The sequence below is a fragment of the Odocoileus virginianus genome, chromosome 2 (assembly GCF_023699985.2).
Source record: "Odocoileus virginianus isolate 20LAN1187 ecotype Illinois chromosome 2, Ovbor_1.2, whole genome shotgun sequence".
Taxonomy (NCBI): Eukaryota; Metazoa; Chordata; class Mammalia; order Artiodactyla; family Cervidae; genus Odocoileus; species Odocoileus virginianus.
In genome coordinates, this window is record NC_069675.1 from 11,520,006 (window position 1) to 11,543,692 (window position 23,687).

Below are 23,687 nucleotides of genomic sequence, written 5' to 3' on the forward strand. Positions count from 1 at the left end.
TGAACCTTCTAAGTTCCTTCTTTTCTTCCTCTAACTCCTCCTTTTTCTGTTAAGCATTTTAGCTGAAGTACAAATTATTCGCACTGCCAGAACTTGAATTTACTTTTGAAGCAAGAATGTTTATTATTAACTCTAGTGCTTTGGAGAAGGTCTAAATATTCAGTACATTTTGGGGCATTGCTTTAGGCCCTTTGTCACTTTATAATGTTTTCTCTGTGGGAGGTGGGCATTGTTCCAGGTATAAACCCTCAAGCAACTTGTGGTCCTGTAGGGGAGATAGACATGTAAATAAATCATTACTGTATAGACTGCATTACTGTGTAGACTGCTCAATATAATGCCTGTTCAAAAACATGAACAAATAAACATTTCAAAACAAAAGCATATCAACTCAGCTTTCCATTGGTGAATGTCATTAGAGGTGGTGCCCATTAATTTCTAGGATCATACTATGCATTTGTTCAAGAAGAAAACAGGATGATAGTACTTCTGGTGAAATTTACCTCAGACCACACATGGGTTAATAGGATCAAGGACAGTTCACATTGCACAGTGTCAAAACGAGGTGGTCAGTGAGGATACTGTGGCTATTAAGGAGCCACTTATATCACTTCTTACCAAGGATAGGTCTGGGTGTTTCAACAGATTTTGTTTCTTCATTTTTAAAATTGAATTTTAAATATATTTCTTAAAAGTAGGCTATTACATGCTATAACAAGCTTTTAATGTAGTAGAAGTTGGCTTCTTTTTGGGAAAGTAACAGAAAAGTAACCTTCAGTATGAATCTTCAGAGAATGGACTCACAATCCTGTTTGGTGTAAATGTCTCGAGAGAGTGCAAGTTTAAATTCTTTCTGGTTTTATAAAGAGTTTCTTAGGTTCTGCCTAGTTTGTAAGGAGGGGAGTTTCTATATCGGGTTAGAGTAGTTGTAGCAGGAAAGGAGGTTTTAGAGGGAGGGTGTTATGAGCTGAATCTTGAAGGATAAGGGGGAGTTTGCCAGCTAAAGTCATAGTAAGGAGATTGTGGGCAGAGAGGTTATATAGTACACTCAAGGAACTTTAAGCAGAGTTGTAAAGTGAGTGTGGGGAGTACTCAGAGGTAAATCTGTACATGGAGGTGTCTCATATTCTATGCTAGGGAATTTGGATTTGATCCTGAGGCAGGACTTAATCCTAAATTGTGGTGTGTGTTTTATGATCATATTTCATTTAAAGATTACTGTGAAAGAAGTATTAAACATGGAATTTTAGGGAAAGATGAAGAGGGAGGTGAAAACAGTTGCTCAGAAGAGAAATAGTGACATGAGGCAAGGCGATGGCAGGGGAGGATAGGGAGGAAGAGAAGCATAGAAAAGCTATTATGGAATTATATTAGGAGGCCTTAGGGATTGATTAGTTGGAGGCAGGTGCAAGGTGGAGTGAAGTGTCAAGATTAATTTATGTATTTCTAGTTTGGGTAACTGGTTGGCTGGCGTTTGTTTTAGTTGAGATTGTGAGTATAGGAAGGACATGTAGGTTTGGGAAGAAAAGCTAATGGTCTGACTTTTGAGATGCACAGTTTGAGATGTATTTGAGGATGAATGGTGGTTGAATATTCAGGTTTGTGGGATTTGACAGATATGCCTTGTTCCTGATTTGGAAACCAAAGATGTTTAATTAACAGTGAAAGCTAAAGTATTGATAGATATCTCTTAGGGAGTTTGAAGAATGAGAAGAGGTGAAGTCTGAGCAGATAACTGAGGGCCAGAAGGAAGAAGAATTATTGAAAACTGAGAAGGGGACTACAATAGAAACTCTGGGAGAAGATACTTCAGAAAGAAGAGATGGTTAGCAGTGGCACATACAGAGAAGGAATCAAGCAAATGATGAATGGAAGAATGAATATTTGATTTGACAGTTAGTAGGCTTTTACTGACCTTGGCAAGAATAGGTTCTTTGGGGTGATGTGGTAAGAAACAGGTATGCTGGGTTGAAGAGCAAATCTAATTTGAGGAAACGGAGGCAATGAGTATGGACTGCTCTTTAAAGAATCTTAACTGTGAAAGGAGAAAGAAGGAAAGAGAAAGGATACCAGATTAAAGTTATTGGGAAAGAGATTTTAATTTAATAGTACTTCTTAAAAAAAAAAAAAAGGGAGAGCCCAGTTGTTTTATTAAGAGGTGGCATGTGTGTTAAGAAAAAGAAGTCTGTAGAACTGAAACATGAAAACTATAGACATTTAAAAATGTATTGATGAGGTAGGGGAGAAAGGAGATTTTTAGAATGTAGTATTAGTCTTAAAGTAAGGTAAATCATCTATTTTGTTGAGATCAGTTCAGTTCAGTCACTCAGTCGTGTCCGACTCTTTGCGACCCCATGGACCACAGCGCGCCAGGCTTCCCTGTCCATCACCAACTCCCAGAACTTGCTCAAATTCAGGTCCACCAAATCGGTGATGCCATCTAACCATCTTGTCCTCTGTTGTCCCCTTCTGCTCCTGCCTTCATTCTTTCCCAGCATCAGGGTCTTTTCCAATGAGTCAGTTCTTTGCATCAGGTGGCCAAAGTATTGGAGCTTCAACACCAGTCCTTCCAATGAATATTCAGGCCTGATTTCCTTTAGGATGGACTGGTTTGATCTCCTTGCAGTCCAGGGGACTCTCAAGAGTCTTCTCCAACACCATAGTTCAAAAGCATCAGTTCTTAAGCACTCAGCTTTCTTTATAGTCCAACTCTCACATCCATATACGACTACTGGAAAAACCATAGCTTTGTCTGGATGGACCTTTGTCGGCAAAGTAATGTCTCTGCTTTTTAATATGCAGTCTAGGTTGGTCATAGCTTTTCTTCCAAGGAGCAAGTGTCTTTTAATTTCATGGCTGCAGTCACCATCTGCCTAGATTTTGGAGCCCAAGAAAATAGGCTGTCACTTTTTCCATTGTTTTCCCATCTATTTGCCATGAAATGATGGGACCAGATGACGTGATCTTCATTTTTTGAATGTTGAGTTTTAAGCCAGCTTTTTCACTCTCTTCTTTCAATTAATTGACATAGGAGTGTACAAATGTTAGGGTAGATGGAGACAGAGATAGACTTGTATATTGGAATGCAGAAGATTAAGAAGATTCATGCCTAATATGCCTGAATTTTCTTTATGAAATAGATGGCAAAGTCATTTACTGTGAGAGTAAATTGTAAAAGTGGAAGAATGAGTTGATAAAAGACACACCAAATGTTTGAATGGTGCTAACAGTTCATCTATTTGTAGGATTAGCTCCATCAGTATAAAGTTGTATATATTACTATAGTTGAATCCTGAAGAGAATGACAACCAGTTCTAAATGTTGATAGGTAGAGCTCAACAGAGAGGAGTGCCTTTCCTCTGTTGGGAGACTGATTTTGGTGAGGTGTATAGGTTTGTCTTTTTTATTTCTAGAATAATAACTTCTTTGTATCTTTTATCAACAGTGGGAAATCTTCAGCTGTTTCTCTGGATATTAATATTACCTGTTTGTTATTTCTTACGAGAGCTCCCATTAAACCCATCCTGTTCTCCATGTTCTTAAGCTTTCGTTAATGTTTCTGTTTTAGGTTGAGTGTGTCTCCCATCAAAATTCATATGTTGAAATTCTAACTCCAAGGTGATGGTATTAAGAGGATTAATGTAGTACCTTTAGGGGTGATTATGTCAAGAAAGTGGAGACATCATGGACAGGATTAGTTTTTTGAGCCATTGTAAAGAGGCCCCAGAGAGCTTACTTGCCCTTTCAGCTCTGTGAGGATACAAGTTGGCTGCCCAGAAGAGAGAGCCCTTACCTGACCATGCTAACACCCTGATCTCAGACTTCCACCCTCCAGAAATGTGAGAGAGGAATTTTTTTTGTTTATAAGTTACCCAGTCTGTGATATTTTGTATAGCCACCCAACAGACTAAGACATTTTACATCTTTTGTCTTTGTGCTACATTTTGTGTAGGTTTTACATATACTTTCTAGTTAAATATTATCCCTTTCCACTTATTAAATTTTTAAATATCAGTAATTATAACTTTTATTCCAAAAGTTCTATCTTTTTCAGTGTGTGTTTTTGTTTTGGTAGTTCCCTCATATTTCTTTAAATGTATTAAATGTTTATTTTTAACTTATACGTATTTATTTTCAAGTCTTTGAAAGTCTAATTCTGTTATTGATTCTTATTTATCATGCTTTGTTTCTTTGTGTATTTCATGGTTTTTGATATTTGAGTTCAGCTCAAAGGAATGTTATTTGTGACACTAATTAAACTATGACTTAAGATGTATTCCTCTAAGCTTTTCCTTTTCTTCAGTCAGTTTTCTGGGGATACTGACAACCAGACTGGGACTACTTTTAAAATAAATTCTCAGTTTGAGATATCTTAGACCACACAGGTAATAGTCTGAACATGAGCCCTCCCTTTGGGTGAGAAGGGCCAGCTTGTGGCTTCAAATTATCCCAGGAGTTCATCCCTTCAAATTATCCCAGGAGTTCATCCCCCCACTTCCCTAGCCAAAGCAAGTTAGTTTCCTTTCAACCTTCTTTTATGGGGAAGAATTTTTCTACACCTTTAACTAAGGGTGTAGCCCTTGGGTATCTTGGCTTTGTTAATTTGGAGGCCTCTTACTGGACTCTCTGTCTCTTGTGGGCCCTAGGTTTTGTCTCTTGTTCTCTAGATAGCTATAAAGTAGAAGCATTAGGTTATAAGGGATTGGTGGAATCTGGATTCTTGTTCCAGTTTTGTTTCAGTCTCTGGAAATCTTATTTTCTTTTTTTGCTTAGTCATGCACTAGAAAAGATTTAGAAACTTAATCCAGCAGTTTTAGAAGTTTGGTAGTAGAGACGTTCTTCATGGTATATTTAGTCTTGCATATTGTTCATGGAATTTTATCCTGTTTTGCCTTCTTAGTCGCCATCATTTTTTAGGATGGAAACTATTCTGATACCTTTTATCCATCTTCCTTTCAGGGTCTTCTTTGCTTAATGAGTCTTAAATTGTGATCAGTTTTGGCCATGGTGTGCAAAATTGGACCAGGAATTGAATGTTATGTTGCCAAGTCAGGTTCTTTTCTTAGAAAATCAGATAAGTGTGTGTGTTGTGTGTGTGTGTGTGTGTATGACCACACTCATACATATAGCATACACACTATGTAATATACCTATATGTGTATATGATGTGTACCTATGTAGGTATAATAAATATTTACAGATGACATACACATTTACAAGTGATGTCAGATTTATTAATGTGGGCCTAACAAAATTCAACCAACAACGTTTCCCAGAATCACTAACTCATGGAATTTTTCAAATTTTCAAATTTTTCTGGGAAACTTGGTTGGTTGAATTTTGTTAGCCCACAGTAAATCTACATGCATAAGGAGACCAGGACTATTCACTGGAGTGTTTCTAATACCCACCCTGCATTAATTTGTTTTTCTGTATGAATACCTTTATGATCCTTGTCATTGAATGATAATTTTAAGTGTGGAGAAGCTGAAGCATTTCTTCAATTAATAGGCAGTCTTTTAAAATATTTTCAGAGCTCTTCAGAGTAATTACTTAAATACTTAAATCTTTTGTAAAGGATCTTGAAGAGTTTTACTAATATACCCTAAATCCAGACACTTATGATAGTGGTAGACAGTGAGTGAGTCAGTAGTTTTATTTAGTTCAAACTATGCATGTTTAAGTGTTAAATTTGACACTTTGAATTCCATGCAGTGAAACTGGAGCTTATCTACTGATGTTAATTATAACTCTCTATTTACCAACTGTATTACCACTCTACTTTCAGCAGCTTTCCAGTTTAGATTCAATCAGTATAATCAGGCCATAGTTGGAGTATTTGTTTCATTTGACAGCCATATCTGAAATCCGACTTTTAGTTGCCAGATTTTATGACCACCACTGAAAATTACAATGGGATAAATCTTATTACACTTAATACAAGTTGATACAGAGGTCAAGATGAAGGCACTAACATATCCTATAGTGCCTTTATGTCTTCAGTTACTTGTGCTGATTAATTGTTCTCACAGTGTGACATCATCCTGGTAGTAGTTAGAGCATTCTTCATATCCTTACTTTGGAATTTCCTTGCTTACATTTGAAGGCTGTACATTGTCATCCTGCTTATTTAACTTATGTGCAGAGTACGTTATGTGAAATGCTGGGCTGGATGAAGCACAAGCTGGAATCAAGACTGCTGGGAGAAATATCAATAACCTCAGATATGCAGATGACACCACCCTTATGGCAGAAAGTGAAGAAGAACTAAAGAGCCTCTTGATGTAAGTGAAAGAGGAGAGTGAAAAAGTTGGTTTAAAACTCAACATTAAAAAAATGAAGATCATGGCATTCTCTTCCTGTCACTTCATGGCAAATAGATGGGGAAACAATGGAAAAAGTGACAGACTTGGACTTTTTCTTGGACTGCAAAATCACTGCAGATGGTGACTGCAGCTATGAAATTAAAAGATGCTTACTCCTTGGAAGAGAAGCTATGGCCAAACTAGACAGCATATTAAAAAGCAGAGACATTACTTTGCTGACAAAGGTCCATCCATCCAAACCTATGGTTTTTCCAATAGTCGTATATGGATGTGAGAGTTGGACCATAAAGAAAGCTGAGCTGCTGAAGAATTGATCCTTTTGAACTGTGGTGTTGGAGAAGACTCTTGAGAGTCCCCTGGACTGCAAGATCAAACCAGTCAATCCTAAAGGAAATATTCATTGGAACGACTGATGCTGAAGCTGAAGCTCCAGTACTTTGGCCACCTGATGTGAAGAACTGACTCATTGGAAAAGACCCTGATGCTGGAAAGGATTGAAGGCAGGAGCAGAAGGGGACAACAGAGGACGAGATGGTTGGATGGCATCACCGACTCAATGGACATGAATTTGAGCAAGTTCTGGGAGTTGGCGATGGACAGGGAAGCCTGGTGTGCTGCAGTCCATGGAGTTGCAAAGAGTTGGAAATGACTGAGGAACTAAACTGAACTGCTTTCATTAGTTTATTTCCTAAGAGTCTGTTGTTGATTTGACTGATGTTTTGTGACAAGGTCCCTTTCTCCATTTTCCTGTGCTGTTTAACCAATACCAGGTTTTTAGTAGGCTCTATGGCTAAGTGCCATTTGAAAGTTCTCCACCCTGTTTTTATCCCTTTGAAAATAGCCTTCATAGAAGTGGGTTTCCTTCCTGCCTTGCGGGAGAGTTCCATCACAACTTCTTTTGGTTGCATGGGCTATCTTGGTGAAGCCAGTTGTATACCTTGGTATCTGCAAGAGTGGGAAAAGGATTTGAATGTATTTGATCTCCTGTGGATGTACAGAAACATTTGATTGTGGCCTTCAACTTAGATCTCATCTATTAGCATATCCTTCCCCTGTCATTGATGATAATATACAGTGATCTTCTTTCACCTTTTGCAATCAGGGCATTCAAATTACCTTAGTAAGGTCTGAATTAAATTGATAGACAAACTGAAGTAAGGAAGGGAAGGAACTTTAAACTCCTCTTGACCTCCTGCAGTTTCTCTTGCAACATCATGCTCAGATCTGTTTTTCCATTTTATTTTTAACTTTTGGAATAAACAAGAAATACTAATGATGCTTTTATGGAGCTTAATGAGAAGAAAATGTTTCATGACTAAAACCATGACAGAAGTTAAAACACATATATATGAAAAAGAAAAGAACAAACCAAACTCTGAATTTTTTTCTTGGATTAATCAAAAACAAAAGCAATATGTTTAGTCCTTTGTGTCTTGAAGTTTTCTTTGGTTCTGAAAACATCTCAACAGATAAATTTTGTTTGATATGGTACTCTTTTGTATCCATCTTTGAGGCAATCAGAAACCTACATCTTAGTTTCCCACCCTTCTTTCTCTTCTCTGTTTTTAGCATATATGGAGGGTTTCCTCTATGCCAGTTCTCTGTGCTATTAGCTGGAGAAAAAGTGGTTAAGACATGAACTCAGCGGACAAGGAGATTAACCTTTTGGTATGGGGAAATTGACAAGTGAATGGGTAATCAGAGTATAATTAAACAAGTTCTGAAATGGCATTAATAACAAAAGAGAAACACATAACAGAGTCTGGATTTAGAGAATGTTTCTCAGTAGAAGAAAGGTGCAAGCTGAGATTTGAAGAGTGAATTGGGAGTTAACTCTTAACTAAGAAGAAAATGGGGAAGAGCAGTCTAGGTCCTGGAAACAGGATTCCTTAGCCATATTTAGACTTTGGCTGCTGGTCGTTTTCTTTGATTTGCCTGCTACCTTTGAAAAATGAACAGTGGTAAGCATTTAGGATACTTTCCTTTGCAAGTAGCAGACTATTAAGACAAAGTGGAAATAGGAAGTTTTCCTTAAAATAGAAAATTTCTTATCGCACATAACATGAAGACTGGAGATAGGACTATTTCAGGTTCATCATTAAGGACCAATTGTTTTCTATCTTTCCTCTTTGGAATTATCAAGTTATTGGCAGTATCTCCTCTCATCTCAGGATGGTTACTGCATCCCAAAGCATTATACAGAACAATTTTCAAAGTAGAAAAAAGCAGTTTCTTTTCCTGCATCCTTCAGGAAAGAAGCCTTTCTTTTGTATGCTCACTCCCAAACTTCCTTTTACTCCCATCAGTGAGTTGTGTCATCTGTTAATTGGGTCACTGACTAGGGGAATTAAATTACTGTACTGGTCTAAATTATTAATAGTATTTATCTCTTGCAGTGAGCTTCCCAGGTGCCTCAGTGGGTAAAGAATCTGCCTATCATGCAGGAGACGCAGGAGACACTGGTTCGATCCCTGGGTTGGGAAGGTCCCTGGAGGAGAGCATGGCAACATACTCCAGTATTCTTGGCTAGAGAACCCCAGGACAGAGGAGCCTGGCGGGCTGCAGTCCATAGGGTTGCAAAAGAATGGGACATAATTGAAGTGACTAAGAGTGTGTGCACGCACCTCTTGCAGTAGGATAGAAAGGTGAAATACCAGAACAAATTGGGACTCTTCCAACAGGAAGAAGAATGGAATAGCTGTTGTGTAGGCACAGCTAATACACATCTGACTCATCTTAAAGTAGAAGTGTGTATGTGTCTTCTTAAAAACCATGCTTCATATTGCATTGTCAGGCTTCGTATTGCACTAGTTTTTCCGTTTTTTTTTTTTTGGGAGGAGTCAGGCCCAGGTGTATCAGTAACAGGCAATATAATTTTGATTAAGGTGTTTAAGTTTTCTTGATTTCAGTTTCCTCTGTTGTACAATAAAGGCTTTGTATTCTATTTCCAAGACCTCTTTCAGCTCTAATGTTTTAGGGGTCCATGTGACTTTCTTGCTGTCCTTTGCTGTAAAAGGAGACAGACTGATGTACTACAGAGAATACTCTCTAGGAGTGTGGATTTGGCGAGTCACTTCATCTTCTTGGATTTTAGGTTCTTCAGAATAGAATAAAGTCTAATTTATAAGGTGCCTAGGATTTACATGAGATAACATATACTCAGTACATTGTATTTATTTTTATCTTTTGACAAACGAGTGGAAGTTGATATAGGCTTTCACAAGTGATATAATCCTCTAATGATTCAGTACTTGGGAATAAATATTTTTGTTGAATAGAATTCCTAAAGTGTTTTATTTATAAGTTAAAAAATCTCTGTTAATTTAGGTACAGTGTTTAGAAGTATGTGTCAGATATGGATATTAGGATGAAACATTTTAGTTTTTGCAGAAGCCTGTGGTTTATTTGGGATTTTTTGGAAATGACTGTACAAGGCAGTGTTTATGAAGTTGAATAAAAATTTAGGCTATACAAAGTTGCTAGTTTCCAAGCATATCTTCTTGTTTAACTTTCACCAGGTACCAGAATATTTGTTGGATCATCAGAAATGATTAAACCTGTGGTGCAGTTTATTTTGTAGTCATATTTAACTATGACACACCTAAGGCCCACATGTCAAAAGCATATAACTTTGTTCTTAAGATTCTACTTTCTATTAGAAATGGACATTTAAACATTAGAGTACTTTATATACAATATCATTTAATAACAAGTTATAAGACTTATGGCTAGCAAGTATTATAGAATATAGCTTTAGATTTTTAAGCAGTCCTTTGCTTGGTCACATCAAATTTTAAAGAATGTTAGAAATTGGCCATCACTAGATGGCAGTCTTTCTCCAGTTTTAATTCATTTATTGCACGGAAGGGAAATATTCTTTGTTCAAGTTCAATGTTGATTACCAGTATTAGGCTAATTTCAGGTAATCTATGGCCTTTCCAGAATTTAAGGATTGTTATTTTTGTTTTCAGCATTTTATATCTGATGGCTGATTAGCACTAAGTCTGAGATATGTGTGAAATGCTGATGTAAGCTGAACTGTTAGGTACTGATCTATAATTTTAATTGCCTTTTCCTATGTTAGGCAATTTGAAACAAACTCTTAGGTTTTTAACCCTTTGATAACCAGATGAAAACTATGGATATTTCCCTAAAAACTTATATATATGTGCTTCTTCCTATACACACAAAATCCACATAAAATCTGGAAATTGTGGTTTTCAGTTGTGTACTCATGGAACACATGTTAATTAAACACAGTCTAAAACTCCTGTTTTAAGTGTAGGTTTTACATTTTATTCTAACTTTTTAAATTCTCAAGATACTCAGGAGATCCACTATATAAGTCTTTCATATTATTCAACATTATTATAATTAAGAGAGTATTAGACTCATAAAGGCCCTAAAGTAGGAGAAACTGGTGGGGCCCTAGTGATAAGGATGTAGAAAATACATTAACTCTTTACATTGTTCTGAAAAATGTTTGATGTTTATGTTATTATGACTGGACTTGAAAGTGGAATTGAATTGTAGAAATTTAGAGCTAGGCTGATGGTAAAAAGAATTTCTGGTTGATTGTTTCCTATTTAATAAATGAGAAAGCTGAGTGTCATAGAATTAACTCGTAGTTAATCACATTGCTAAACTTCAAGACCACAGAGTCAAGGCAGCTAAAATCCACTTTTCCTTTCTTTTCTTTATACTTTTTAAAGTAGAAAGTTCAGGGATCTAGGGAGGCACTATTAACATAAATTATGAACTTCCTAACTTTGAGATTTTCTTCTCCTTGAGGTTTTCTTTGCATATTAATGTAGATCTTTGGAGGGAGAACAATAGAAAGGAGTTTTACATTGTATAAGGAAGTATACTTACTACTTAAAAGTATTGTTTGGTCAAGGTATAACTGAATTTGAAACCAAGAGGCTTGTCTCAATATTGAGTAATAATCTTCTTACGCCATTTAGATGGTTGGATTTTCAGTGATTATTTCTCTTCTTCAAATGGCAAGGAACACTGGTGCCTTTACATGGAAATCTTTCTTTTTCTTTCCTTTGGAAGGGGAACAGTTAGGCTTGTTTGAGGTTAGTTGAAATGACAATAGTTGATTCTGTCATGTGTTTTCCAGATAGCTCCTTTAGGCATTTTAATTGTTTTAATTGTCAAAGCAGGGGTTGTTTATAATTTATTTGAAGATCTCTTCCTTTTATTTATTCATAAATAAATAAATGTTCAGAAGTTTTACTGGAATCCAAACTTGTATATGTATTATGTTCTATGATTACTGCTGAGTTTTGGGCAGTGGAGCTGATTTGCTGAATCAGATTGGTGATCTGGTACCTACAAGTGATTATGTGCTGTGTGTGCTCAGTCACTTCAGTTGTGTCTGACTTTTTGTGACCCTATGGACCATAGCTTGCCAGGCTCCTCTGTCCGTGGGATTCTCCAGGTATGAATACTGGAGTGGGTTGCCATGCCCTCCTTCAGGGGATCTTCCCAGCCCAGGGATTGAACCTGCATTTCTTGCATTGGCAGGCGGGTTCTCTACCACTAGTGCCACCTGGGAAGCCCAAATGATTATAGAACCAGAAAATGTTGGTAATGAGCAAAAGTGTATTTGTTGAATAAATGTCAGAAATTGAAGAGTTCTTAGGGATAATGTTCTTTCTAGGTGGCACTAGTGGTGAAGAATCTGCCTGCCAATGCAGGAGATGCCAGAGACACAGGTTTAGTTCCTGGGTCAACGAGATCCCCTGAAGAAGGAAACGGCAGTCCATTTCAGTGCTCTTGCCTGGGAAATCCCATGGATGGAGAGGCCTGGTAGGCTACAGTCCATGGGGTTGCAAAGAATTGGACACAACTGAGCGTCTAAACAACAACAGAGACAATAATAGCCATTCATTTAGTCAGTGAATGTTTACTTACTACCTGTTACCTATCTGGCATTGTTTTAGAGATAGAGGTGAATATGGCAGACAAAGTTGTTGCCCTGGTGCTTACAGTCTAATTGGGATGGGTTGGGGGGAAGATAACAACTGGATGATGAGAAGGAGAAAATTGTTTGAAGATATAGGGAGTGAGTGTTACTAGCATATGAACAGTAAAAACAAAATTCTTGAGGCAGGAAGAGACTACAAAAATCCTCTGTAGCGGGAGCATAGAGGATGGAGGAAGGCAAGGCTAGAGGTGTGACTTAGGGAGAAATAAGGTTAGAGAAATAATCAGAGGCTAGATCATTTGGAATATTATAGGCCATGATAAGGGATTTATGACTTTTATTCCTTTTGTAAAGAGAAGGAATCAGAGAGTCCGACTCTTGCGACTCCATGGACTGTAGCCTGCCAGGCTCCTCTGTCCATGGGATTCTCCATGTTAGAATACTGGAGTGGGTTGGCATTCCCTTCTCCAGAGGGTATCCCCAACCCAGGAATCAAATCCAGGTCTCCTGCATTGCAGGCAGATTCTTTACCCACTGAGCTATGAGGGAAGCCCCTTGACTAATACAAACAGTAGGGTAACATCTGAACTACTGCTTCATAATGGCCATTCTTACTGCTGTGTGGAGTATCTCCTTTGGAACAAGAAGTAGCGGGAGTGAGGGGTGCCGAATGGAGAGTTTTAGGAGGCTATTGCTTTGGTCCAGTGAGCCAGGGATAGATGTTTAGACTAGGGTTTTTATTGGAAATGGTGGGATGGTGGTTAATTTTAAGATATGCTTTGGAGGTTAAGTTGTCAGGACTTACTAGCGGATTGGATGAGGTGTTTGATGGAAAGAGCTGCATTGGGAGGGATTCCTGGATTTGGATATTTGCCTTGGGCAGCTGGATATGCCATTAGCTGTGACAGGTAGCTGAGTGGTAGGGAGCTTTTGAGAGGGTCAAGTCTGGGAGTGGAGATAGTTTGGTGATAGATGATTTTTTTCTATGTTAAAATTCAAGATGATTGAGTTGTTAAATAGTAGCTAGGCATTTGAGCCTAGCGCTCAGGGAAGTGCTCGGAATTGAAGGTATAGAGTAGGAAGTCTACCACTGTAGTAGATGGCATGTGTTATAAAGACATGGGATTAGCTGCCATTTCTTGGTGAGAGAGCACAGGTAGGTGAGAGAAGGGCTTTTTGGAATATTTAGAAAAAGAGGAGGAAGAGCCCAGGAAGGAGGTTAAGAAGGCATGCCAGTAAAATGATGAAAGTCACTTAGTGTGGCATCACTGAAGTCTAGAGAAAAGAGTGTTTCCAGAAGGAAGACATATTAAACCATAGAAAATGCTGCCATTAGGTGCAGTAAGATGAATGCTAACTATTTGGAGGTGCGGAGGTAGAAAGAAATTTTACTGGGAAGAGGAGCAGCGACGTAAGATGGTGGCTGGAGGGAAATGAGTAGGTAAAGATGGATTTCGTAAAGTCATGTTTATATATTCATGAGAATGATTTATAGATAGAGTGGAAGAGATATATAATTCAGGGTAGGAATAAAAGGGGATAATTGCAGGAGTAAAGTTCTTAGGGACAACACGAATGACTAGATAAACACTTGAATTTTTATTGTTACAAGAGGGTGAACAGAATAGGCGTTTTAAATGTAAGCAGGTTGGTTGAGAGGTGATGAAACAATACATATATGTTATATATAAATAACATATATATACATTTCTGTGAAATACAACTGAAAGTGACAGAGAGGTGGACATTTCAGGAGTGGAGAAAGTAAGGTTTTCACACATTTTAGAGACTACAAAGTGATTTTTTTTGGTGGTGGTATTGGGTGGGATAATTTTAATATTATTATCTACTGATGTTTGGCTGCCCAATTTAAATTTGTCATCAGATATAGCTGAACTGAGTTTAGCAGCACAGCTATGTGATTTCTCTCTAGCAATGTCAGCTTCTTGAGTATAATTTTGGAGTAAATGTATAGTTGGGTTTCTCCAAAATTGAGTTTTTCTAGATTAGTTTAACTGAGAAAGAAAGGTACAGAGGAATTAAAATTCAGTCCTTTTATGCTGAGAATTCTATGATGATTACTGTCAAACACTTAAATATTTTTCAATAAATAAGGAAGTAAAAATTTAAATTTTCCTAAAAAAATTGATCAAGCATTGGGATAACATTAATACAATTGAATTACTCTGTGGTTTATGTAACTTAAACATCTGTTTTCCAAATATATTTGCTTCTGGGTTTGTAATTTTTTTTGTCTTTCTAAGGTATAAATCTGTGTGTAATCTTCATGGCATTTTTTTTTTTTTTTTTTGTGAAAGGTCTGTCTATGATGGTGAGGAACATGGACGATTCATGGAGAAGCTTGAAACTCGCATCCGCAATCATGACCGAGAAATTGAGAAAATGTGCAACTTTCATTATCAGGGCTTTGTGGACTCTATAACAGAACTGCTGAAAGTGAGAGGAGAAGCCCAGAAACTCAAAGTAAGGAGACTCTTTCTCTCTGTCTTGGGGTTTTGGTTAACATTAAAAGAGTAGGGAATGCATTACAGGTTACATATTTGTGGTAAAGATTTTTGAATAGTAAGAAAGGGAATTGTACTGAAACATAGATAGTTGGGATTACAGCTTTTAGCTGAAAAGGATACTCTTTTAAGTTAAGATTTATTGGGGATAACTACATGTGGATGAGAGCTAGTAATAAGAATCAGTTTCTTCCAGACAGAAACTTAATTGATCCTTTAAGTCATCTATCTACTTCCTTGCTAGATAAAACCCATCATCATTGAATGACAGGATTGCAAGCCATCGCTGCAGACGGCTTTGAGGCGTAGCCATCTGAGGCAGAGGAAGAGAAAACTGTGATAGTCGTGGAGGGTCTTCTACCAAAGTATGGAAGTTCTTTCTTGATAGGACTAATTCAAGTTCAGGAGAGAGGGTAGCTGTATTGGTTTTGTTCCTGGCATAGCAAATTTCCTTATCTTGGGTAACTGATTTTGCTACAGAAATACTACTGTGTTTGATTATGGGATGCTGTCTTAGTGCCTTTTGGGGGGTGTTATATAATAAACAATATGTACCCTATTAGCTCAATAAAATCACCCAAATTCTGAAGTCTAAATCACAGTGGGCTGCAAGGTTTCAAATAGGAATTTATGGACATGTATAGCAACTATCCAGTAATCATAAGAAATATAATGTTACAAGGAAAATCAAATCTCTCTTTTTTACCCTTCTCAGTGGCTTTCTTCACTCTACCCTTCAAAAATAGCAAATCTTCTTATTTGTTGTTAATGTTCTTTAGTGCTTAACTATTTTAATTGAAATTAAGTTAGAGTCCTTTCCCAGTCAGCTTACCAAATTTAATTTCAGGTGAACTAAAAAGTGAAACATAAAAAATAAAACCCTAAAAAAAAAAACAAAACACAAAACCGTAAAGAAACAATTAGAAAATAGAGATGAATATTTATGTGATTTTGGGGAGTGAGGAATGCATTTCTAAACCCAATTCCTAAGCTAGAAAGAAAATATTGATAGATAGGATGACAGTACAGTGAAAGAACTTTCTACATACAAGTTAAAAATGTAAAGGTAAATAATAAAATATTTATAAATACATACAACAAATGATTGACACCCTAACAGAAAAGATCTTTATAAATTAATAGGAAAACTATGAACACTAATAGGAGGCAGAAGTGCTTGCTAATTGCAGTTTACCTACAAAGAAATAGGAGGGAGCTCTACAATCTAGAAGTAGTTAAACGAATACAGATTTAAACAGTAAAGTGCCACCTAATAAAATAACAGAAATGAAACAAATGTTAATTAAAGTTGGAGATGATACCTATCAACTGGGGCATGCCTGGTTGGAGTGGAGAGTGTTACACCTTTTAAGGGGAGCTGTTTTATATAGCAGTACTGGAAACTTCTCATGGATCACTGCCTTGTGATCACCATGGATCACCATGGATCACCATGGTGAAGGGGCTTGCATAACTCAGTGAAGCTGTGAGCCGTGCTGTGCAGGGCCACCCAAGATGGACGGGTCATAGTGGAGAGTTCTGAACAAATGTAGTCCACTGGAGGAGGGAATGGCAAACCACTCCAGTGTTCCTGTTATGAGAACCCCATGAACTGTATACAAAGGTAAAAAGATATGACACCAAAAGATGAGCCCCCCAGATTGGAAGGTGTCCAGTATGCTACTGGGGAAGAGCAGAGGGCAGTTTCTCATAGCTCCAGAAAGAATGAAGCAGCTGGGCCAAAGTGGAAATGATGCTCGCTTGTGGATGTGTCTGGTAATGAAAGTAAAATCCAATGCTCTAAAGAACAGTATTGCAGAGGAAACTGGAGTGTTAGGTCCATGAATCAAGGTAAATTGCGCATGGTCAAGCAAGAGATGGCAAGAGTAAACATCGACATCTTAGGAATCAGTGAACTAAAATGGACAGGAATGGGCAAATTTAATTCAGACGACCATTATTATATCTACTACTGTGGGGAAGAGTCCCTTAGAATATATGGAGTAGCCCTCATAGTCAACAAAAGAGACTGAAATGCAGTACTTGGTTGCAACATCAAAAACAGCAGAATGATCTTGGTTCATTTCTAAAGCAAACCATTCATCATCACAGTAATCTTAATTCTGTGCCCAGCCACTGATGCTGAAGAAGCTGAAGCTGATCAGTTCTATGAAGACCTAGAAGACCTCCTAAAACAAACACCAAAAAAATGTTCTATTCATCATAGGGGATTGGAGTGCAAAAGTAGAAGTTAAGAGATACCTGTAGTAACAGGCAAGTTTGGCATTGGAGTACAAAATGAAGCAGGACAAAGGGTAGCAGAATTTTGCCAAGAGAATACACTGATCATAGCAAACACCCTTTTTCAACAACACAAAAGAAGACTTTACACATGGATATCACCACATGATCAATACCAAAATCAGATTGATTGCATTCATTGCAGCCGAAGATGGAGAAGCTCTATATAGTCAGCAAAAATAAGACCTGGAACTGACTGTGGCGCAGATCATCAGGTCCCTATAGCAGAATTTAGGCTTAAACTAAGGAAAGTGGGGAACCCACTAGACCAGTCAGGTATGATCTAAATAAAGTCCCCTACAATTATAGGGAGATTACAAGTAGATCTGGTAGATCTGGTAGACAGAGTTCCTGAAGAACTATGGACAGAGCTTGGGTACTGACCAAAACTATGCCAAAGAAAAAGAAATGCAAGGAGGCAAAGTGGTCATTTGAGGAGGTTTTGCAAATAGCTGAGGAAAGAAGAGAAGCTTAAGGCAAGGAAGAAAGGGAAAGGTATAACCAACTGAATGCAGAGTTCCAGAGAATAGCAGGGAGAGACAGGAAGGCCTTATTCAATGAACAGTGAAGAGAAATAGAAGAAAACAACAGAAGGGGAAAGACTAGAGGTCTCTTGAAGAAACTAGGGTTATCACAGGAAAATTTCAATGCCAAGATAAGCATTATAAAGGACAGAAATGGTTAAGAACTAGTAGAAGCAGAAGAGATCAAGAAGAGATGGCAGGGATACACAGAACTATACAAAAAAGGTCTTAATGACCCGGATAACCATGATGGTGTGGTCACTCACCTAGAGCCAGATATCCTGGAATGTCAAGTGGGCCTTAGGAAACACTGCTGCAAATAAAGCTAGTGGAGGTGATGGAATTCCAGTTGAGCTATTTCAAATCCTAAAAGATGATGCTATTAAAGTGCTGCACTCAATATGTCAGCAAACTTGGAAATCCCAGCAGTGGCCACATGACTGGAAAAGGCCAATATTCATCCCAGTTCCCAAGAAGGGCAGTACTAAAGAATGTTCAAATTACTGGACAGTTGCATTCACTTCCAATGCTAGTAAGGTTATGCTCAAAATCTTTAAAGCCAGGCTTCAGCAGTACTTGAATCAAGAACTTCTAGATGTCCAAGCTGAGTTTAGTAAAGGCAGAGAAACAGGGATCACATTGCCAACGTTCACTAAATCATATAGAAAGCAAGGGAATTCCAGAAAAAAACATCTATTTCTGATTCCTTTTAGACTATGCTAAAGCCTTTGACTATGTGAGTCATAGCAAACTGGAAAATTCCTAAAGATGTGAGAATACCAGATCATCTTACCTGTCTCCTGAGAAACTTGTTTGTGGGTCAAGAAGCAACAGTTAGGACCTTATATGGAACAACTGACTGGTTCAGAATTGAGAAAGAGTGCTACAAGTCTGTATCTTGTCACCCTGTTTATTTAACTTATATTCAGAACACATAATGTGAAATGCTGGGCTGGATGAGTTACAGGCTGGAATCAAGTGCCAGGAGAAATATCAATAATCTCAGATACGCAGATGATACCACTCTAATGGCAGAAGGTGAAGAGGAACTGAAGAGCCTGTTGAAGAGGGTGAAAGAGGAGAGTGAAAAAGCAAGCTTAAAACTTAATATTAAAAAAACTAGGATCATGACATCTGACTCCATCACTTCATGGCAAATAGAAGTGGAAAACATGGAAGCAGTGACAGATTTCCTCTTCTTGGGCTTTGTTTATTTATTTATTTTTTAACTAATTAATTAATTTATTTTACTTTACAACATTGTATTGGTTTTGCCATACATTGACTTGAATCTGCCATGGGTGTACATGTGTTCCCCATCCTGAACCCCCCTACCACCTCCCTCCCTTCTTGGGCTTTAAAATCACTGCAGATGGTGACTGCAGTCATGAAATTGGAAGACATTTGCTTCTTGGAAGGAAACTATGACAATCCTAGACAGTGTATTGAAAAGCAAAGACATCACTTTGCTGACAAAGGTCCATACAGTCAAGGCTATGGTCTTTCCAGTAGTCATGTACTGATGTGAGAGATGGACCATTAAGAAAGCAAGCACCAAAGAATTGATGCTTTCAAACTGTGGTGCTGGAGAAGACTCTTGAGAGTCCCTTGGACCGCAAGGAGATTGAACTAGTCAGTCCTAAAGGAAATCAACCCTGAATACTCATTGGAAGGACTGATGTTAATGCTTGGGCCACCTGATGCGAACAACAGACTCATTAAAAAAGACCCTGATGCTGGGAAAGACTGAAGGCAGAAGGAGAAGAGGGCGACAGAAGATGAGATGGTTGAATGGCATCACCGATTCAATAGACATGAACTTGTGTACACTCTGAGAGATGGTGAGGGACAGGGAGGCCTGGCGTACTGCAGTCCATGGAGTCTCAAAGAGTTGGACATGACTTGCTAACTGAACAACAACAACTGAAAACTGCAAACAGCAACAAATGAAAACATCAGTCAGTTCAGTCAGTTCAGTCACTCAGTCATGTCTGACTCCTTGCGACCCCATGAATCATTCGCAGCACGCCAGGCCTCTCTGTCCATCACCAACTCCCGGGGTCTACTGAAACTCATGTCCATCGAGTCGGTGATGCCATCCAGCCATTTCATCCTCTATCGTCTCCTTCTCCTCCTGCCCCCAATCCCTCCCAGCATCAGGGTCTTTTCCAATGAGTCAACTCTTCGCATGAGGTGGCCAAAGTACTGGAGTTTCAGCTTCAGCATCAGTCCTTCCAATGAACACCCAGGACTGATCTCCTTCAGGATGGACTGGTTGGATCTCCTTGCAGTCCAAGGGACTCTCAAGAGCCTTCTCCAGCACCACAGTTCAAAAGCCTCAATTTTTCGGTGCTCAGCTTTCTTCACAGTCCAACTCTCACATCCATACATGATCTGGTCCCATCACTTCATGGGAAATAGATGGGGAAACATTGGAAACAGTGTCAGACTTTATTTTTTGGGGGCTCCAAAATGAAAACATAGTTTTCATTTATTCTAAAGCTACAGGTGCATGTACAATGATGTGCATGTGATTTTTTTTTTTTGATGGCTAAAACTTTAAAATGTCCCTGAAAGTCATGTACTAGAAGATTAGTAAAATAAATCATGGCATATCCATTTAAAGGAGTAATAAACTACATTACTGTAGAAGGATATCTGATATGAGAATGTTTGCTTAATGTTTAAAAACAGATTAAAAAGTATGAACAATTTGGTTCTATTTAAAACGTTATACTGAATTTTAGGGGACTGAAAAGCCTCAAGTGGACAAAAGTATCTGAAATATGTGAAAACAAAGATACACAACTTCTGCCAGGAGTTGTATGTGCTGTTTGTCCTCACTCAGCTTGCTCATCCCAGCTTCCCTTCCACCTCACCTTATGCTGTTCTTGATGCCTGTGTTCGAAAACCTCTCTCTCTTCCTCAGGCCCTTTGTCCATTATAGGCAAAAGGGTGCTCTGTCTCTGGTTACTGAAGTAGTCATGTAGTGGGATACCTGAATATTATCCATAATGTTCTCTGTTAACACATGGGAGACTGCCCTAGGAGGCATCCTCTCAACTTGTGTGAAGAGCCTGTGAAAATTCTTGAACTTTAGAAAACAGTTTAGAAAATGGAAAAGGTTAAATATTACCTACTATCAGTATTATTTGAACATAGCAATGAAATTCCTGTGTTCTCTAGGATGTCAGTTTTTTTTTTAAATTCACAATATGTATGTGTGTGTGTGTGTGTGTGTATGTAGGTGTGTATAAATATATACACATACCATGCATATATTCTCTGAATCAAGAAGTAGCATTCTAGACAAGCAGCATATCGTAGCCTTTATTTAAATAAACATGATATGTTTCTCCATTTATTTAGATCTTAATTATTTAAAATCCATCAAAGAGGTTTTAAAAATTTTTTTTAAATTATGAGAGTATGATAACAATTTTCAGATGACTTGGAAAACACAGAACAAAGTTACATATAGTTCTATTGTATATTACAATTATGTTTTAAGTAGATAGTTGAAGATTTTTAATTGGAGTTTTAATATCAAACTTTCAGAAATTCATAGCATGAATAAACAGAAAAGTAGAAGGATAGACCTGAAAAGCAGTATGAACCAATTCAACATAATTAAGATTTACACAGTTTTCACACAATAGCAGGATACAAATTCTATTCAAGTTCCCATAGACTATAATAAAGTCGGAGACACTGAAACATATCCAGGGACATAAAACAGGGCTTCCCAGGAGGCTTAGTGGTAAAGAATCTGCCAGCCAATGCAAGAGACACAGGAGACTCAGGTTCAGTCTGTGTTGGGATCAATCCCCTGGAGGAAGAAATGACAAACTACTCCAGTATTCTTGCCTGGGAAATCCCATGGGCAGAGGATCCTGGTGGACTACAGTCCCTAGGGTCACAAAAAGTTGGACACGACTGAGCACACACATGCACAAATGCAAAAAATGGTGCAAAAATTTAGTGGTCTATAGGTGTTGAAATCATACAGAATCTGTTCTCTTATCACAGCTGAATTATGTTAGAAATCAATATCAAAAGATACTCGAAAATATCCCACATATTTTCAAGTACAATGTGACATTTACTAAGAGAGATCTTGACTTAGCCGTTGAAAGCCTCAATAAAGTTCAGTTCAGTTGCTCAGTTGTGTCCGACTCTTTGCGACCCCGTGGACTGCAGCATGCCAGACTTCCCTGTCCATCAACAACTCCCAGAGCTTACTCAAACTCATGTTCATTGAATCGTTGTTGCCATCTAACCATCTCATTCTCTGTTGTCTCCTTCTCCTCCTGGCTTCAGTCTTTCCAGCATCAGGGTCTTTTCCAATGAGTCAGTTCTTTGCATCAGGTGGCCAAAGTATTGAAGCTTCAGCTTCAGCATCAGTCGTTCCAATGAATATTCAGGACTGATTTCCTTTAGGTTTGACTGGTTTGATCTCCTTGCTGTCCAATGGACTTTCAAGAGTCTTCTCCAACACCACAGTTCAAAAGCATCAATTCTTCAACACTCAGCTTTCTTTGTGGTCCAACTCTCAAATCCATACATGACTACTGAAAAAACCAAAGGTTTGACTAGGTGGACCTTTATTGGCAAAGTAATGTCTCTACTTTTGAATATGCCGTCTAGATTGATCATAGCTTTTCTTCCAAGGAGCAAACATCTGTTAGTTTCATTAAAGTTAAAAGACTGAAAAAACACAGAGGGTGACTGTAGAGAAGGAAACATTTAGGTGAGAAATTAATATGAAAGTGAGAAATTAATATGAAATTTATTAATTTAATTAATTAATTAAAATTAAAATTAATACGAACAATTAAAAAACCATGTATTTGGAAATTAAATGTGTATGTTTAAGTGATGGATGCATCTAAGAAGCCATAACAAGGAAAATTAGAAAATATTTGTAATAGAATAAAAATGAAAGGAAAATTGCAGGTGAAGCTGCTCTGTGCAACTGAATACAATGTGGAATCTTGAATAAGTTATGAAAAAAGATAATGGACACTAGCATAAGACTTTGTGAAATTTGAAGAAAATCTGTGCTTCAGTTAATAATACTGTATCACATATTAATTTTCTTGGTTTGTTTTTTTTGCATCATTGTATTTCTTTCTATTCTCAGAATTGGATTGAAAATGTCAAGCCTCATTCAAATTGAAAAAAAATTACAAAGATAATAAACTTTCTAGACTTTTAGCAGTAATACTAGATGCCAGAGTAAGTGGAACTATATCAAAGTTTTGAGTGAATATAAGTTAGAAATCTAGGATTCCATTCATGCTTAAGCAAACAAGTGGAACCAAAATGTCATATATTTTTTTAGCTAAGTGAAAATTCATGTTTCTAAAATATATTTATTATACATGTTTCACTTTTTCTATTTCATAGTTAGTGCTTCCATTTTATTTAAATGCTTTCCAATTTCTCCCTCTTACTTTTTGTTGTTCTTTCTCAAGCATTTATCGATTGCATTTAAATAAAATGGGAGCACTGACTATGAAATAGAAAATGTGAAACAAACTAGATAAAATTAAAAAGTCATACTATAGTCCAGTTATTTTTAAATATGGCTGTTTATTAGAATCACATCTGAAGGTTTGGAGGAAAAAACAATACCTTGGCACTTGTATTTTACAAAAAAATTTCAAGATAATTTTAATGTGCATCTGGATTTTAAAAAGTGATTGCAGGTTTTTCTATTAAATGACAGTTTCAGTGATATAGAATTTACTATTTTCTGTTGACCAGTCATGATACAATGGTGTTAAAATGAATAATAGTTACATAATCACAGTAGTAAAAAATATTTTATCAGTTTTCATGATAAGTAGCCAGATAAAAAATAAAAGATAGTTTACAATTGCAAGCTATAATGGAAACATGATTAACCTTATGATATAAAATACTTACATACAATTTTAGGGGTTAACTAGAGTGATGTAGTAATTGGAAGTGCATACTTCCAGTTGGATGTGCATAATTCCAAGTGTTTTCATCCACCCAGCCAGTCTATGTTTTTTGATTGGTGCATTTAATCCGTTTACATTTAAGGTAA

At 37.4% G+C, this 23,687-nt stretch overlaps 1 protein-coding gene across 1 annotated transcript in view; it reads left to right on the top strand.

Annotated features, from left to right (window-relative positions):
* EXOC6B (exocyst complex component 6B) overlaps nucleotides 1-23,687 on the top strand; it is a 675,781-nt gene that overhangs the window by 80,170 nt on the left and 571,924 nt on the right. Inside the window, 1 exon segment of the mRNA XM_070476359.1 lies at nucleotides 14,580-14,745. Coding sequence (XP_070332460.1) covers nucleotides 14,580-14,745 — 166 coding nt within the window.